This window comes from Phaethon aethereus (genome assembly GCF_964289735.1).
Source record: "Phaethon aethereus genome assembly, chromosome: 6".
Lineage (NCBI taxonomy): Eukaryota > Metazoa > Chordata > Aves > Phaethontiformes > Phaethontidae > Phaethon > Phaethon aethereus.
In genome coordinates, this window is record NC_138580.1 from 35,369,276 (window position 1) to 35,388,192 (window position 18,917).

Genomic DNA, 18,917 nt, shown 5'->3' on the forward strand with positions numbered 1-18,917 from the left:
TGCAGCCATCAGTCAAATAGGGAAATTTTTGAAATGTCCAAGTTATAAATTCAACCCAGAGAAGTCATTCTGACTTGGTCACAGTAGATTGGTTGGAGAAGAGAGAGCAAAAACTATACTGAATGCATTTCTAAATAATTAGTAAGAAATTAATTCTAAATTGGAGTTCAAGGAATAGTATTAAGACATGAATGAAAGTAAACCTTCTGTAAATGGAGTGGATTAGGTTAAAAATGACATATGCAACTTCAGTAAAAGAATGACCTCCATACAAATATATGAATATGTAGATAGACAGGACATATGCCTAGAGTCGGTCAATGCTGTTCCTATCTAAATGGCCATATAGGATAGTCTTTCATATATAGTTAAAATATTTAAGAGGTATTTTGTATGTAGTTAATATATATTCATAGCAATAATTTATGCCTGTACTGGGGCAATCATGTAGGGCCATGACCAACCGGATTATAAAAACTGAGCAAAGTAAGTATTTTGAGTAGCCTCTCTTCACTCAGCTGGAGACAACTGCTGCAAGTAACCTTGCAATGGTAACTGTGACTGACTGCCCTGTTTGGAAGATTTGATTCTTCGTGTTGGTATTACCTTATACCAAGACCCTGATAGGAGTTTTTTTTTCTTTTCAACAAACACTGCCATGTCTGTTCAATGCTGTCATAAGTCTGGCCGTGTAAGGTACCTGCAGCAGGGAACAGGTAGCGTATGCCATTTCATACAGAAGTCTCACAGGTGCTTCTCCACAGTCAGACATCTCTAATGCCTTGTGCACAACAGTTGCAAAGAGCAGGCACATGGCAGGAGTTCCTCAACACAGAGTTAGTACCTCATTGCGCAGAATGACATCCAGAAGCTTGTGAGGCAGTGTTCATTTGCTACTGTGGTGAGTTTGTGCACTCCATGATGCCTGTATTTTACTTCTTTCTGATCAAGAAATAAGGTGGTAAAATAAGAAAGATACTTAAAGTGACTGATACTTAAAAGTCCTTAATATCAACTTCAGCTATGCTGGTGGACTGTTTTCTTTGTGTATGTGATGCTGCTTCATATGTCCAGATGTGCTCTTTCCTTGTCCAGACCTAATCCTCCTTTGATTTCACAGTTGGAAAATGTGTTGTATATTCTCTCTCCTACCCCAGGAGAAGATGTTGAAGAAATAGCCTGCACTCAGAATGGCCAGATGTACCTGAACAGGGATATTTGGAAGCCCTCACCATGCCAAATTTGCGTCTGTGACAACGGAGCTATTCTTTGTGATGAAATCCAGTGTCAAGATGTGCTGGAGTGTGAGAACCCGCAGGTGCCCCCAGGAGAGTGCTGTCCTGTGTGTCCCCATACAACACGTGATTTTGATACCACCATTGGTAAGATTGCTTTCTAGTTTGCTTTTTTAAAAGGAGAGACAGCCCAAAGAACCAGGAACCTCATGATACTGAAATTTCTAATAGCATTTCCATGGTGAAACTTTAAATCTAAAGAGAGTAGATACTTGGCAGTTATCTTCTGTCTTGGGTTGCACCTGAGCTGGCTCTGGAAATAGCTTTCTTCTGACTATGAATCTGATACAAGCCCAAATGGCTATAAAGCCAACTAAAAGGTTGGACTGAATTCTGTCTTGTTATTTCAAGGAGCTTCCATTCTGGCCTCTTTTTGTGGTTCATCTGAACTGAAAGATAAATACTTATAATAAGCCTATATTAATATATATTTATTAGAAAATTAATATTTAATAAGTCTATATTAAGATATATTTATTATGTAAATATTATATAGCTTTATATTACAAATAAGTGTATGCTTTAATAAAATGCTCAATTCAAGGCCCTTCCAATAGATGAATAAATGTAAACATTATATGTAAACAGTATGAAGTGTTTCCCCAAAGTGAAAACATGGACATGTGATCCTTTTGTGAGACGAAAGAAAAAAAATTAACTCCCTGTTTGCATACTTTCTGTGATATACCTTAAAGATGGTGTCTTTTCCAGGCCGTTTCTTCTTCCTGGAGAAACTTGGATGAAGCAGTCCTCCCTCAATTTGCCTAAAAGAAAATCTTTTAACTTGCAATTAACGCTCATTACTACTGTGTATTGCGTTATTTGAACTACATTCTCTCTCTCTATATATAGTAATTAAATAAATTTCTTCAGGAGAGAGAACTGCTGTTGATTAGCTTAATATAGAACAAAGTAGTGGTAAAGAGCACGTAGTAGGGACTTGTGTAATTGAGCAATGGAGCAAGATGTGGCAAGCATTAATAAATAGATGGTGCATCCTGCTGTGTTGTGGGAGGCATTAGGCCAATGCCAACAAAGTACACCAAGCAAATATAAAAGCAGTATGGATATGTTCCAGAACTCCATACTGTTATTCAAGATATTAATAAAATATTCCTCTGAAGGATTTTTATGGATATGAGTGTGGCTATACGACTCTGAATTTAGGCATGTGACATTGCAGGTGCTTTTCAAACAAGAAAATGTCAAAAATCCCTCGGTCAGCTCTGTCTTTTGAAAAATACCATGTAATATGTTGTGGATCCATCAACATTGGTTGTATTGAAGTCAGTAATAAAACTTCCTTTGACTTCACTGTCAATCATTAGGCCAGCTTCTGAGAATTCTCCACAAGATATTCTGCTTTCCTAAAGTGCTTTTTCTTATTCTGTGCAATGCTTAAAAAGGCTGAGAATCGGGGAACATCATTGCAAACTGTTCTGATTCCTCACACCTGAACGAGGGTGTATGCATGTCCCTGGGAACTTCCCCAGCTTCCTGTAGGCAATGTGCCATCTTCTGTGCATCCAGGATCAGGGATGATTCTAGCTGTAACACTTGCAATCAACTCTTTACAGTGTTCTGTCTCTGAGTAAAAACATTAATTTTTTCTCTTTTCTTCTGTTGTCCTTTTTAATAGGTAGAGGAAGAAAGGTAAGATTTCCTTTACACTCTTTTTTTTTGTGTGTGTGTGTGTATTACAACTGTTCGAAGAATCTCTTGCATCTCCTTGAAGCACTTCAGAGAAATTAAATATAAGCTCTGTTAAAAACACTTAATTCTTTCCTCTTGGTCTTCCTTAGTGGCTAGGGAGATTCCAGTCCACATAGAAAAATTGCTGGGATGCAGGCAAAAATCCTGGTCATAATATAGAGAATCCCTTAACTGAAAATCCCTGCTGCCTACATCAAAGGAATTCCGGTTTTGTTGAGTAGTTTTGTTGTTTCATCTCTAGCAGTGCCACAAAGTGAGGGAAGGGAGCACTAGGTTGTTAGAAGCCAAACTATTAAAACTTTTAGCTTGTTTTTTATTGAGACTTAGCTGCCTAGTGTGCAGTAGGTAGCACAACGTCTCTTTAACTGTTCCTGCTGGAATTGTTAAAACTTTGTGCAGGAAGCATGTGTGTATTACGGTGCAAGGTGTTACTGCATCTTGTCTAGTTGTCCTTCTGTTAGCCTTGACCTATACCTAATTCAGGTATCAATCGCAAGATAGCTGTTGCAGTACTGCAACAATGAGGTGTGGCTCAGTGGCTGAATATATACCACACGGCTGCTATGTCAACTTTGCAGCCCATCTTGCCTACGGCTACACTTGAGGTCAGGTGGATTTACAGGAACCTAAGTAACACTGTTGAATAGCTAGGGTCAACAAACTTGCCCCAAAACTACTCTGTCCTCCAGCTGGTACCCCACAGCATTGATGTGATGAACTCTAATGCAAAGTTGCACTTAAAAATTCAAGTTTTAAAAAACGTTTCACACTGCTTTTTGATCTAAATAGTGTTTTTAATAAGAATTTTGGTTTTCTTACATTTACTGTTATATTTCATTATTTCATATTCTTGCCCATGAATAACTGGGGTTTTGTATAAATTACTGGAGGATTGCACAAATACAAAAATACTCCTCAGCTGTATTTAAATGTATGAAACCATGCTGAAAACAGATTTTTGGCATCCTTTCTACTTTCACTGTGGTAATAATTCAGGCTGCCCAAGGCAGCTTGCATAACATCATGGCCATGTTCAAGTCAACGCTAAGTGAAACACTGGCAAACATTACCTGAGTACTTGTGAGGGTCCCTTAGAGCAGGTGAGTCTGCCAGAACCTGAGTACTCAACAGGGAAGCTTGGTCCAGGCACTGATGAAGAACTGGGATGATGTGTTCTTGCACAGAGCCACACTTCTGTAGGCAGCATCTCTCATAGTATGTAATTAAACAAAGAGAAGATCTATTCTTACAAGAGAAATTAAAATACGTTCTGATAAATGAGCTTCTGAGATAGTAAGCAGCTACAAGAAATAATTGAAATAATTTTTAGGTGATCAAGTATATATACTCACTAAAACCACGTAGCTCTTGATGCAGAGATGGTTTATGGAAATAAAGGGACTGTGATCAGCTTATTATTATGTGATAAACAAGGCAGGAAATTTTTTATCTTTACAAAGTCCTTTGGTTTTCCTTAATAAAACGGTTACCACCAATAGGTCTGATCCCACTTATTTTATGTAACGTAATCATTGTCAACACGTTCAGCTCAACGAAAAGTCGAAGGGCAAATACTGGATCTTTCACTCTGAAGCTATGCGATATCATTTTGTATTCTGTCCCTACGAAGCAGATGGACATGCAGGTTTTCTATGTCCATAGGTTTAATGATACGAATTTTAATTTAATAACTTGAAGGAATGGAATCTGAATGCTGCTTTGGGCTCTGCATTTCCTATGAATCAAATCATCCAATAACATAACTATAACATGTTTTCTAGTACTTAAATATCATGGTAATATTTTAGTTTGACTCTTATTTCAGCCAGTTTGTTAAGGAGCTGGTCTGTTAATTTATAGCCTTCCTTTGGTCAGTGTCCATAGTCATAAAAAATAGTATGGATTAGCTATTGCAGGTACTTAACTTGGTCTCAGTTGTACGCTTGGAGAAGTCTTAGCATTTGTCACAGTCATAGGAGTGGTATTGGTGAAACTGGTACTGTTAATTGCACTTTCACTTGGTTTTTACCATCTTATATTTTTCTATCTTTTTCCTACAGGGACAAAAAGGAGAACCTGGAATAGTGCCACCTGTAAGTCCATTTTTTTTTCCCTTCATTTATCAGCACACCCTAGAAGTGTGTGTTTTAGTGCTTTAAAGCAGAATTGCAGTAATTAAGGAAATACAACAAAAATGTACAGCCTAGGAATGAAAGGAATGGAATTAATTACATTGTTTCACATATGTTACATTAGAAATTCCTGTCAATTGCATTTTGGGAAAAAACCATATTAAGTTAAATCTGTCATAGTCTTTATTATTGTAGTTAGAATTTTGTGGAGGCATGATCGTAAATTAGTGTCTGGAAAGTATAGAGACACTTGAGAAAACTGGTGAAATAAATTGTCACTTTCTGTCTTTTTTTATCGCTTTCTAGCATGAAGACAAAATAATCGATAAGTTGAGACTTAAATCATTGCAATTCACTTATTTATTTCATCTTTTTTAGAATAACGGTATTTCCAAGATTTTGTTTATATTACATTATTGTCTTTTTAGACTTCAAACTGGAAAAAGATAACCAGTGAATGTTTTTTTTTTTTTTTCAAAAAGCCTTACAACTTGCGTGGTACTTTAATTTTCTCTCTTGCTATATAAAAATAACTAATTTTCTGTAAGATAGTCATGACAGATATAGCCATAATGTTGTGCGGTAGCTTCAATTTATATTGCCTTCTTTAGGTTTCAGGAATACGAGGCCGCCCGGGACCAGCTGTGAGTACTTTTTGAACTTCTGTTTCTCTGATGATAGCATTTTCCCTTTCTGCCACTTTTCCTTTGTATTGTGAGGATGATGTGAAGGAGGACTCTTCTGTGCTTGTAGGTGGGGTATTGTCTACAAAGCCGCTGGATTTGAGGAGGCAACAAGATTATGGGATTTTTTTACTAGTGTCAGATCAGCCCGTGCCCTAAGTGAATGGATGTGTATTTGTAGTACATGTATGTCTGAGGACCTTTGTGCAAGGTTGGTTCTGGGGAATGCTTTTCTAGCAGGAGTAGAAGGAGATGCAGTGTGCTCCTTGGTTGGGCTAAGCAGAGAGCAGTTCTGGATGGGTGTCTCCAACCTGTACATTTCTGCATTAAGAGCCTGAGGAGCACGTGAGAGGTGAAACCATTTTGTAGATCCATGCATTCTGGTTCTGCTCCCTTCAGGCAATGTACAAGTGAGAAGAAATATTGAATACTCAATGATTGTAACTGTTTTCTTTATGATCACGTGGAAAAAAAAGAACCACAAATCAATTTTCAAATAAGCATTGCGTTTCATATTTTCAGAGCTTTATTAATCGTTGGCTAGTTTAAAAGGTACTTAAAATTTCTAATCTTTCTTTTAGGGACCTCCAGGCTCACAAGGACCACGAGGAGAACGAGGACCAAAAGGCAGACCTGTAAGTTACTAAATACCTCAGAAATTAAGTACTGGACTAACCTCAAAAGTTTAGATGAATTTAAACTTGTCTCCATGTCTTCTAGAGTTACTGGAGCTTCCCTCATATTTTCCAAGAATCAGGCAAAAAACAGAAAAAAGTTTTCATCTCACCATTCTCTGGGTCAATTGAAACCTGCATGTTTTGAGATAATTGACAGAGGTTTAGCAGTATTTCCACTAAAAGCCGTACTTTCTCAACAGTTACCCAAAGTAGTGTCTGAGAGTATGGCTTTCTCCAGGATTAAAAAAAAAAAAAGAAAAGAACAGAACAAAACTGGAACATCACATTCATCTGTTTAAGAACTCGCTGACTTTTTACTGGTTACTACTGTGCATCAGAAGCGGTATGAACTGTGTGGCTTTGAATATTTCAGAAGAGCCAAAGCTCAGGAAGTTAGCAGGAGTTAATATGTGACTACATATGTTGGTATGTTGGTGGATAATATAATCAAGATTGCTCAGTGGAAATAAAGACTTCATAAGCGAATTTCAGTGTCTGCATGTGGAGAACCACAGAAAGGCCAAAAGGGAGTGCTGAAAATACCGAAGACGACATGTTTCTGTTGAAAAAGCTAGGTCAAAGAGCAGAAGCTGCTAAAACCAGATTCTAGAGTTGTATCAGTGTAGTTTCTGTGTGGATATTTTCCTGTCCCTCAGGAGAGAGCAGGCCCATACAGAGTTTAGGCATGGGCCTAAAACTGTCTCCTTTGTGCTGTTCCTCTGGTGTGTGCCTGTTGTCCATAGATGGTAATGACACCACTTCTAAAGTAGTGGAGTAAGTGTGTAGCCTCTCTGAGATGGATGCCAAGCCACAGCTGCTCTCTAGATCACTGTAAGACATTTATCTGTTGAATGAGTATCAAGATGCTTAAAAAAATTCTGGGAGTAATTGTGAAATCTTGTGGTGCACAGAGGAATCTTGACTCTGTTTATAGAGATTTCTGAAGTGCTTTCCTGACATATAAATTATCAATGACATGCTAAATAATTTCTGATTCTGTGCCATGCACCCCTTGAATGTTTCTACAGAGTGGTGGCTAGAAGCACCTAAAATACCAAAAGGCTGTAAATAGTTTTGAGTCCTCTCCTATGAAAATGTTACATCAAAGATTCTGGTAGGCTCTGTGTATGTCAGAGTGTAAGTCTGAGACCAGAGAGCACTGCTTTAGTTATGGAGTGGCTGCAAGGGCAGGATTTTTTATTTATACTTTCTTCCTTGAAAGGGTTGTCAAGCACTGGAACAGGCTCCCCAGGGAAGTGGTGGAGTCACCATCCCTGCAGGTATTTAGAAGATGTGTAGACGTGGCACTTAGGGGCATGGTTTTGAAATGGACTTGGGAGTGTTAGGTTTATGATTGGACTCACTGATCTTAACGGTCTTTTCTAACCTAAAGGATTCTGTGATTGTTACCTCACACCTGCAGTATGTATTATGAAAACCTCTCTGCACATTGTTTGCACTTTGTTTAAAATACCTCATGGAGCAGGTAACCTTGTGTAGACACCCTTTATAAAATTAGTCTGGATGAATATATTACTGACTGGTGATATTACAAAATCCTAAGCACATTTCCAAGCCTTTAGTTTCTTTCTTTGGATTTTTTTTTCTTTTTTGTTCTTTAAATGTGCTCCTACTGACCAGTGAGTGGAAGGAGCTCAACCTTGCTATAGATCTCTGCTTTTTACAAAAGCAAGACCCTTGGCTGTAAAGTGAATTCAGGAGTATTAGCGTATCTTTATTTCAAATTCTTTGTTAGTGTAACAAAGAGAGAGAAACAGCTAGGGAATAGCATGTTTATATTTGCAAAATGCATCTGGGGAGGGCAAGTTTTTGGAGCCTGATAGAACTTCAGGTGTTTACAAATGATCTTTTGAAGACAGAAAATAAGCTCGGAATTATTGAATATGTTTTGTTTCAATACGGATTTACACTCAATTGTAATTGCCGTAGCAGTTAAAATACATAGTAGGTTGAGAGCGTTCTACCATGATCTGCATTTCCTTTTATTCCGTTACAGGCAGAACCTGTAATAGTTTCCCGAACCACAGCAGCAGCGGGCCGGAATGAGCCACTTGCGTGTTTAAACGGTGCCACCTCGTGGCTTGTGTGAGAATTTTTTTTTTCTTTTTTTTAAGCCTCGCTGACCTTGAGCTGGTTAAAGAAAATGAAAGCTCTTTTTTTAAATACACACATAAACAGATACATTTATTTATTTGATATTATTTATGATCGAGATTTTCTTAAAAAAAACCCCAAACATTGGTTTTATATCACTGGTTAGTTGCCACCTCCAAATACAAACATTCTTTTTGGGGGCTTTTTAGGTTTCAGGGTAGGGGATTGCAGCTGCTCTTGAAGCAGGTTGCTTTTTGGTGACTAAAAAGTAGGTTCTTTCCTTAAAAGAAATGGAAAAAAAGACCTTTTTGTATATCAGATTTTGTTAAAGTGTCCTGGTTTGGATATTGAAAATCAGTAGTCATTGTATAGAAACTTGCTTAATTCTTTAAGGCCAGCTGTGTTTTTTTTCTCTAATGCTTAACTTTGTTTTCTTTTTATTTTCAGAACAAAAGAAATAATAACTCATTCTTTTCCTCCTTTGGGCAGTATGCACTTTTAGGTTTGGCATTGTGTACTTCTGTTTATAACAGAAATATTAAATAATAAAGTTTTCTGTTAGAACTTTCTGCTTCCATCCAGCATGCACAAATCTTCTCATTTGTTTCAGAATACCATCTATTCACAACTCATTCTGTGCGTAGGGGTGTGTGTGTACATGCATGTCTGATAAGAAAAAGATTTTGCCCTGATTGCTGGGCTTATAGGAATTTCAGACCGTAAAGATAGATCAAGAATTAAAAGAATTAGCTCATTCACTGGGAGTTTCCAGGAACCCTGTTGTCAGCGCTGTCCCAGTGTAGCCCTTTCCGAAGGGAATGCTTTTTCTTTAACGTGCAAACAATACTAGTTCAGAAGAAAATTCCACTGAAGTATGTCGCAGATTGCGAAGAAGCATAGTCCTCATTTAATGGAAATACAAGCAATCTGTCTGATTATAAGTGTGTTTGTAAAGATGACTCACTGAGCCAGGCTTCCAAAGTTTTATGTTTAAGGATCCTTAAAATGAAGAGGTCATTACACAGCATAAAATTTTTCCTTGCCGTAGTCAAGCATTTATATTCTAATGAAGGAGGCAGTAATGACAAGCACTTTAAAGTCTATACTTATGACTGAAGTATATCTTTATTGGCCTTGTTGCTATTGATTTTGTTCTACTAATGTTTTATTAGTGGCTTCAGTATTTTTGGTTCTGACACATGATGAATGCAGTTTAGAAATCAAAAGTGTATGATCAAAATGGGATGGCCTCCCAGCCTATTCTGCAAATACTTGTCAAGGTAACATTGACACCAAGGGACTTACTCTGCATTTTTGGCAGTGTAACTATGTTGAGAATTCAGCAACAGTATGAGCTGTCTAAACCATTCATGATGTCAGGAGGCTGTAAAAATCCAGCCTTACACTGGAGTTTCCTAAGCATGCGTATGTACACTAGTCTGAGCTATATGTATTTTAGACATAAATTCTTGCTATTCTATATTGTGTGCATAGCCAAATAGTTTTTCAAGAATAGTACTCTAGTGTGGAGTGATAGGAAGTTTCTAAAAGAGCCTCTGAGAGAAATTACTGCAGTTTACTTGTGTGTTGGATTCATGACTAATTTAAGCCAGTGCTTTTGATCTGAAGGTAGGAACATGTCTTGAGGGATGTTGTTTGAGATCTTTCTGTAGAAATACAGATTTATCACAAACGAGGCAGTTGTTTGCCAGTTACAATAATTTTAATGAATACCTTTGCACACTGTTGGCATTTCTTTTTTTCTTTCTAGGGTCCTCGTGGTCCTCAAGGGATTGATGGTGAACCTGGTATCCCTGGCCAGCCTGGTGACCCTGGTCCTCCAGGGCATCCTACCCACCCAGGACCAGATGGACTAAGCAGGGTAAGTGTTACATTTACTTTAGTAGAAAGTGAAGTGAGTGTTGCGCCAGATCCACATGATACAAAGAGTAACTTTTCTTTGCTTCAGTGAATGCAGAATGCTCTGCCCACAGTTCCTGTCTCCCAGTCTTGAGGGACAGCAGCTGCAGCTAGCGGCAGTTCAAGTTCTGCCAAAAATTGAGGCAAGTTAAATGTGAGAAGCCTCAGAAAGGACTCTCTTTTTGCAATGGGTTTTAGCATCTAGAAAAGCCAAGGTGCGCAAATCTAAAACCCTCAGTAGGGTTCCGTTACTTGCACCTGACTTAAACCCAAGCAATCTAGCCAAGATGAATGATAAATAACAGAAGAACTAATCAGAGAAATTAAAATGTGGTTAAGTATACTTCTTGCTGGAATTGTTCAGACCAACACTGAGAAGATTAAGTAAGGAATTGTTTGTGAAAAGCAGTGCTAACCAGCCATAGGTACAGACAAGGTGTTCTGCAAGACTTTTTTTTTTTTTTTCTCCCCACCTGCCCTGTCCCCCAATTCTATCAGACACTAATTATGATTGATAATGAAATACATATTTGAATTTCTCAAGTATACTCAGTTACACATTTATTGCTGTTTGGAAGATACCTGTTTTGATTTCTCACTCCATTGTTCCTGGAATGATACTGAAAACAGTAGTTATACTGACAATAAGCTGAAATATTCATGTTAGGCCAATGGCTTGCAAGATTGGGCAGCATTTCCTGACTTAACCACCTTTCCAAATAGTCCTGAATCCAGCAGATTCAGCCCAAGTAAATATTTTCAGCACAGAGGAATCCCTTAGAGTCACAGAAGCACCAGGATAGGTGTCAGACCACCATCTTTCATAGGTTTCCATAGAAAATAAGAAAGAATGGGTGTGTCCAGAGATCTAGGACATTTTTGGTTTGTATTCCTGTCTTTGAAGTTAGGCAATCTCCAGCCTTGTGGAAAATGTGTTTGGGGACCAACCTGATGCAGAACAAACTGTAAATCTTGGAAGACTTGAATGCACATTTCTGCAGTTGCTGCTTCTCAGCTGCTGTAAGCTCTGGCTTGCCACAAGCGAGGATCTGGCTCTGAATGAAGCAAAATAAAACTGTTGATTTCAACAATGTGCTTGCAAAAGAAGGAGGGCACTGAAGATTCTTCTTCCTCTAACTCGTTTGTCTCTGTGAATTGGCGTGAACAGCAGTGGCCTTCAAACTTTGCTGGATAAGGGCAACATGCTTAAAAATTCTAATTTGCAGTCATAAAACCAGCTACATTTCCATTTAACTTCAGATATTTCTGAACCTGAAGCACAGTAAGTGAAAACAAATTAAAGGCTTAGACAACATAAAGGAATATTGCAGGTGAAGTTAAGGTGTGATTTAAATTTGAAGGTGGTGAAAGAAATCTAATGAATTTCACAGAAGGCTTTCTTCTTTTTAGGTCATTTTCCCATTTGTTTAGTATTAAAGTGGAGGCAACAATATGATGCATTTGAGTGGTCTTTGAAGCCTTAAACCACCTCAGATTTACAGGAAATACAACTTTTATTGTAACGGTTAAAACAAGAATTTAGTTGTTAGCTCTGCAAAGGCAATGTAAATAATGAAGATGCAGTTACATGGATTTTTGCCTTATGAACCATCAAAATGACTGACAGCTAAAATCACTCCTTATTTTTCCAGCCGTTTTCAGCTCAGATGGCAGGACTGGATGAGAAGTCTGGACTTGGTAGTCAGATGGGACTGATGCCTGGTGCAGTGGTAAGACCAGATTAGCCCTGTGCTGTAGAACAGGGTGGAAGTGGAGTGCATATACAAAAACCCCAAGGGGAATTCATCCTCTTCAACTTCCTATGCCTCTAGAACCTGCGTGTACGGTATATTCTAGTGTAGTTTTGCACAGTACCTGGAAAAAAATGAAAAAATATCCTTCTGTTAGAGTGAAAGCTTTTTTCCCCCATCGGTAGCCTTCTTGTTGTCTTCCTTCCTTCCTTTTGAAGTACAGCAGCTACTAACAGTAAGGTACAGGAAAAAAAAAACCCTCCTGATTTTCTCATATCTTGGGTCACTGCAGGGTAACTGAAAGTGTCAGATATAATGCAAAGCAGAATAAACAAATATGTAACTTTGAAGGCTTCTTTTCACATTGTGATATCAAAAAGTTATTTTTTGTAGTAATTTGAAAAATTATGTCTGAAACCAGCTGTTAACTGAAAGCTGTGCTTTATTATTTTAAGACAGACATTCTATTTCTCCAGTGTGTCCAGTTTTGCCATTGACATCTCTCACTGTTTAGACATGCCCTTTACTTTTAGTGCACCACAGACTTAATGGTAACACTGAAATTTTTACCGTCTGTGAAAGCTTTTTCACCACCCTAAGCTGTCTCTGCTAGAACTCTTGGGGTTGTTTTGGGATATTATAACTTTTCACTACATGTATTTGTCAACATTGTGATATCTTGAAGATCCTGCTACCCTCTTTGCTGTTGTTTTTGACATTCGCTCCTAAGGAATCCATCCTTTAGTGATTGTGCTGTCCATGAGTTTGCCTACCTGAATCTTATCCCTCCACGTCCTCACTAGTAACCTTCAAACTCAGTTTCAACACAATTTTAAAGGTTCTAAAGATAATCTGATGCTTTGCCTCAGGATTAACTTTTGCGGTGATTTCTTCAAAGAACTTTCCTTTTTTATGAATGTGTCTCTTCAGTGAATTTGCTGTGTGCACATAAAATGATTTGTTCCACAAGCCTGTCCTACATACTTTGTTGCCCTCCATCATTTTCCTTAATCCTTTCACTCAATTTGTCTTAAAACATTACATCTCTTGTACTGCCTCTTTTTTTGTCATTCTCAAATATGATTTGTTTTAATATCTCTTTTAAGGTATTTTTCAATATCTAGGTCTCTCTAAGGCCTTACACAAAGTCTACTAAAGTCAGCTGGAGCTTACTTACTGTCTTCGGATTGGTTCATTGTGTTCTGTGATATGCTTTTTTTCCTTTCCTTGTAAACTGACAGTCATTCACTGAACCATTGGTTTTTTTGTTTTGGTTTTAAATTTTATTAGAATTTTTAAATGGCCCATTACTAACTCTTCTACATTGTCTTTGTAAAAATTAGTAAAAATTAATGAGTTGTGTGTAAAAGACATAAATCTTGACCCTCTGTCAAAATGCAAGTTACTGTCTGCTATAGATATTTTTGTATTGCTAGAAGCAAGAGAAATACTTTCAGACAAGATTATGTTTACTTCATTCTATGAATTACAATTAAACACAAGATTTTTCCTAAAAAATCCCATGAAACTTTTAAAGGGGAAATCTGAAATTTTTGCAACAAACCACAACTGTTTGGAAGCTGTTACAGTGGTTTCTATGATTCATGAAAATACATCCTTCCATTGCTGCTTGTTGCTGCTCACGTCTGAGAACAGCAGCATGAGTTTATTTTGTCGTTATGAGATTAATTTGAGTAATGAGATTCCCTTCAAGGGAAGACTATTCCCCCCAACTCTATTCTGTTATTACATTTTTTTCAGTGCAGCTATGCAGGCAACCCAGTTATTCTGACTGATTCCAGAGACTGATTCCACTAAGGTTCCAGAAAGCGAGCAAGCCCATATTTTCAGCTTCTAATGAATTTACACTGCTGTGGCTTTTTGAGTTTGAAGATTTCCATTCTATGTACTTTCACATTTCATAACATCACTCTCCTGAGTAAAAGCCTTTCAGAGGCTTTGACCATAGAAATGTTATCCTGGAGGTCACTATCATGCCATTTTGCTGTCTTTGTAGGATGAATGTTACTTGGGGAAGGGTGTTTTCCCAGTGTGTAACACGTTACATTTTCAATAGGGTCCAGTGGGTCCAAGAGGTCCTCAAGGTCTCCAAGGAAAACAAGTAAGTTCTTCACCTCAGGGGATTTAAGATAATTGGCCAGAGATGCACATAATAACTGATGTGTGTGCATCTCTGAGGCAATGTTCGTCTTCAGTGTTGCATGGATGAAGGCATCTTTGTCTGGAGGTGAATTTAAACATGCTGATCTCAAGAGCTCTGCTCCAGATGTACTCTATACACGTAAATTGTTCTTTTTGAGTTAATTTCTTAGACCTTTAACAAGGTTTTAACCCAATACACATTTTTTTTAATGAAGGCACAGCAATGAAAATGGTGACTGTTCTTGTTTCAGTATTGGCATGATGTTAACTTTCCAGTGGGATTTGTGTATGGCACAGGACTTACCTAAAGCTTGAAGGATTCTAGTATCCAACATTCACTCATTTTGCCATGGGAGCTGGTTCTGAATTAAAATCCAGACTGTCCCATGGGCTCTGATTTTCCTGATCATGGATTTTAATTTATATCCTTATATTTTTACTTTTTGGAATTTGTCACTGTATTCATCTTTGCTTAATTTTAGGGTGGTGCTGGCCCCACAGGCCCACCTGGTGAACCTGGGGATCCAGGACCTATGGTAAGACCAATAAATACAAATGTTTCTACAATAAAATTGCAAACAATATATTATACCTCCTTACTTCAGAGGAGATTTTTTTGCGTATGTTATCTCAGCCAAAGGTATTAAGTAACTTCTGTCAGGAGTTGTGGTGTTCAAAGCATGTTGTCCTGAATCAGGGAATTTGAATTGTTTTGAACGTGCATAATAATGATTATAATATGAAGAATCATTATTACTTTTCCAGCACAGACCTGAGGATAGTTAAGCCCTGGTAAAAACCATGCCTGATAGTGTAGCTTGCACAAAGGATGATGAAAAGAATTTTTTTTTTTTTTTTTTTTTTTTTGTAGGTGATAAAATGATTCAAAAGTAAAAGCAAGAACCAGAAATTTGGAACAACGGCAACTGTGATTTTTAATGTTTTGGGTTTTTTCTCCTAAAGAATCCATCCTATATTCTTATATAATGCAATGCAGGATGGTTAGAAAGAGCACCACAAAATTAAGCAAATGTGCTTAGGCATAAAAAAAATCTTTTTTTACATCTGTTTTTATAAAAACAGACTTTGAAATGAGCAAATAGATATTTTAGTGATGGCTAAATTGACTTCTGAACGAATATATTTATTTCTTAGGGTCCAGTTGGTTCTCGTGGACCAGAGGGACCTCCAGGCAAACCTGGTGAAGATGTAAGTTTGTTACTCTCCGTATCTTGTTTTATTTTTAATAAAACAAATATTGGCATCTTTGAGAGGGTGACTAACCAGCAGATGTGCCTGTTGTAACTACTTTTATCTATTTACTTTTCTTTGTAATCATACTCCTCGTTAAGTGTAGTGTCATAACTATAAAACTTAGCAACCCTTTTCAAAACCCTCCTTTCTTTTCCTTACATGTCACTGTCATACCTAAGGTTTAAGCACTGGCTCTTTATTATTTCTTGGCTCAGCCAGTTATTCATCTGTGATCCCTTTCTTGAAACCAAACATGATGATATACCACAGTTAGGAGGGGGCAACTGGAGGCATCTCCTCTCTTTTGGATTGCATGATGAGTTAGAACGACTGTAATGATAACAAACTCCTGGATCTGGACAATAAAATTTAAGTATTTAATTTTTTGTAACTCCTTAATAATTTATTATATTCATAACTGATTTTATGAGACTATACCTGCATGTACACATATATGTAAGATGTATGTATTATGCATGTCGCATAAGTATATATACAATAGCCTAAGAATTTACTGATAGATGTCTATTATTTGTTTGCAAAGCACATTAAATCCATCTGAGTTGTCATTTATAACTTGGCAATGAGTTGAAAACTGCAGATGCCGGATATTTTAGTATAAAAATTACCATAGCTTGTGTAATGGCTGCTTTCCCATTAAACTGTACAAAGAGTTTTAAGGATCTTTGGAAACAGTTAACTGTCAGTGCAGTGACACCAAATCTTGATACTGCTCTAAGAACTTCCTCCATTTCCAATGTATGGATGAGTTTCTTTAATTGCATTTGTGAAGCACTTTACCTTCTCTCTGTCCAGAAACTATTTTTCTGAAGCCTTTCATATTCCTGCAGCCCAGAGTCCTAAATGTATTTGAACTGATTGATGCCTATAAAGGAATGTTTGGTTGTGACTCTGGAGGACTTGAGTAACCTTCAAAATGTACTTATTTGAGTCTACCATATTTTCTTTCCTATTTTATCACACACAAAATAGTCACTGACCTAGAATGAAATTATACACATTTTAAAACATTAGGAACAGAAAGAGAGGTAACAAGCTACAATGCAGGCAGTTTTAGATTGCTGTTCCCATGGAAAATTAAAGTAATTTGACTTTGCGTGAGGATGACAAAAGGTTGCCTCATTCGTTCACAGGAAATCTACGTTGCAGCACCATCTTGTGTTGCTGAAGTGCATTTTGGACTCAGTCGTCAGCTTCCACAATTCTTTGTTAAAACCTTTTTAAAAGTTAATGTGTCAAAGGCATGTTGTTGGTCATGTGTGCAGCTGATTTATATCATTGAAACTTTTACAATAAGGAGATTTATAATCCTGATATGAATGTCCTGGTTTGTTTGAATGGAAGACTGATAAGGTAATTTTCACATTTGCTATTTTAATGTGTTCTTTTTTTTATTTGCTTAGGGTGAACCTGGTAGACCAGGACAATCCGGTGAGCCTGGATTTCCAGGATCTCCAGTAAGAGCATAATTATTTACCTTTTAGAAAAATAATCACGCTCATGTCATCACTATTTCTTTTAATAATGAGTGCAAAACTCTGCTATTCAATTTCTGAAGTACTTGTGTCAGCGTACGCTAATGATCCAGATCAGTGTGATAGCTCAGAACCAAACAGGTGATTGAAAGGTCCGTAAGTTAATCCTGACGGTCATTTCACAGGTGCATGTTTCAACTGTTTCATAGATGAAATATGCATAAAACAGACCACAGTACATACAAGTTGTACTCCATTTCCTAGTATTTCACATGTTCATTCACAATCATGTTCAGGAAGTGCTCAGAGAGTATAAAATGATGTCAGGTTGGGGTGGCACTGTTTGCCTTTAAAACAGTGAGTCTGAGGGCAGGGGAAGAAAGGTTTGTATCAGAGAGATATATAATTTATTTTAATATATTTATTTGATATGCATATATGATTAAGCGGTTTCCAAATAATATGTACTTGTACTGCAGAGGATAATTGTCAGGGCTCACTCTAGAGATAAAAGAAAACAGGTATATCTGATAATAAGATGACATAATTTTATATAATTTTGGCCCATATTAAGAGTTCTACCTTCATCAGTCAAGTTTCTGTACCTAGAAGGCAGCTGTAGCATGGTTGAAAAGGGGACAGATAAATCCCAGAACTGAAGTCACCTGGTACACATCACCTCTCCAGCTGCCGCCTTTTGTTTTTAAGCATCCAGTTATTGCCTGCCAATTTTGTTAGCAACTGGAAGTACAATCTCTTGGAGAGAGAAATGTTTTTTTTTAACAAGGCAGTGTTGTTTCCTAAGCTTTCCTTCTAAGTTTTATGGATCAAAGACAATGTTTTGTGAGCTGCTTGAGGCAAATATTATCTGTGGAGTATTGTTCTGTTCAGATCAAGCTGTTTTGCTCAGTAAACAATCTTTTAGAAGACTTTCTAATGAAGGAAAGAAGTACTGCAACTGCACACACACAAAAAATCTCATTAATAGTTTGCTGCAGTTACATAACACTGTAAAGAACACCATTGAATACTCTGATATATGGTCTAAAGAAGCATAATTTGTACAATTTCAAATTTACATGCAAGACCTTGTGTGACAACAGAGATCATCCTTCACCGAGAAACTCGTTGAGTATAAATAATTTCAAGCAACCTAATCTATCCCTTTCCAAAAATTTCATACCTTTATAAGGAATTTTCCTTCTAGGAGTCCACAAACGGTGGAGTAATTGCCCACTGAACTTTGTGATCAAATATTATCCATATAAGTGACTATGGGAAAGCAAAGACCTTTCTTATGTTCCATGAAGCTAACAAGGAAACAGCTTGTCTGTATGTGAAGTTCTCCACTCTAGTGCTGAGATCTCAGATGTTCTTTTTGGCTCCTCTGAATATCAGTGCTGCTTCATGATGCTTCATTTTCTAGAATGTATCTTTTATGATTTTTTTGCTATGCCAAAAGACCTATGAAAAAAGATTAGATGAGCTATAATCTTTTTGAGAACTTTGGTTCAGAGGTACCGTAAAGGAAGAAATTATGTGTTTAAACAGTTTGCTGAATTGTTGTTTTTTGAGAGTATGAAGGTATTAATGTGATTGCCATTATAAATTCATGCGACCAATATTCTAGCATGAGGACTTAGCTCCCTTCCTACGTAGTCTTTCCTGAAAGAGAAATTGGGAAACTTGGTAGGAAACTTAAGTGCAAGGCAACTTTG

The 18,917-nt window shown here is 37.3% G+C and overlaps 1 protein-coding gene across 1 annotated transcript in view; it reads left to right on the forward strand.

Moving 5' to 3' along the window:
• Positions 1-455: 455 nt before the first annotated feature.
• COL5A2 (collagen type V alpha 2 chain) overlaps positions 456-18,917 on the forward strand; it is a gene marked incomplete at both ends in the record, with an annotated part of 53,332 nt that continues 34,870 nt past the window's right edge. The window contains 10 exons of the mRNA XM_082001576.1: positions 456-486; positions 1,158-1,382; positions 2,935-2,948; positions 5,069-5,101; positions 6,405-6,458; positions 10,387-10,497; positions 12,188-12,265; positions 14,932-14,985; positions 15,605-15,658; positions 17,128-17,181. Coding sequence (XP_081857702.1) covers positions 456-486; positions 1,158-1,382; positions 2,935-2,948; positions 5,069-5,101; positions 6,405-6,458; positions 10,387-10,497; positions 12,188-12,265; positions 14,932-14,985; positions 15,605-15,658; positions 17,128-17,181 — 708 coding nt within the window. The remainder of the gene's footprint in view (positions 487-1,157; positions 1,383-2,934; positions 2,949-5,068; positions 5,102-6,404; positions 6,459-10,386; positions 10,498-12,187; positions 12,266-14,931; positions 14,986-15,604; positions 15,659-17,127; positions 17,182-18,917) is intronic.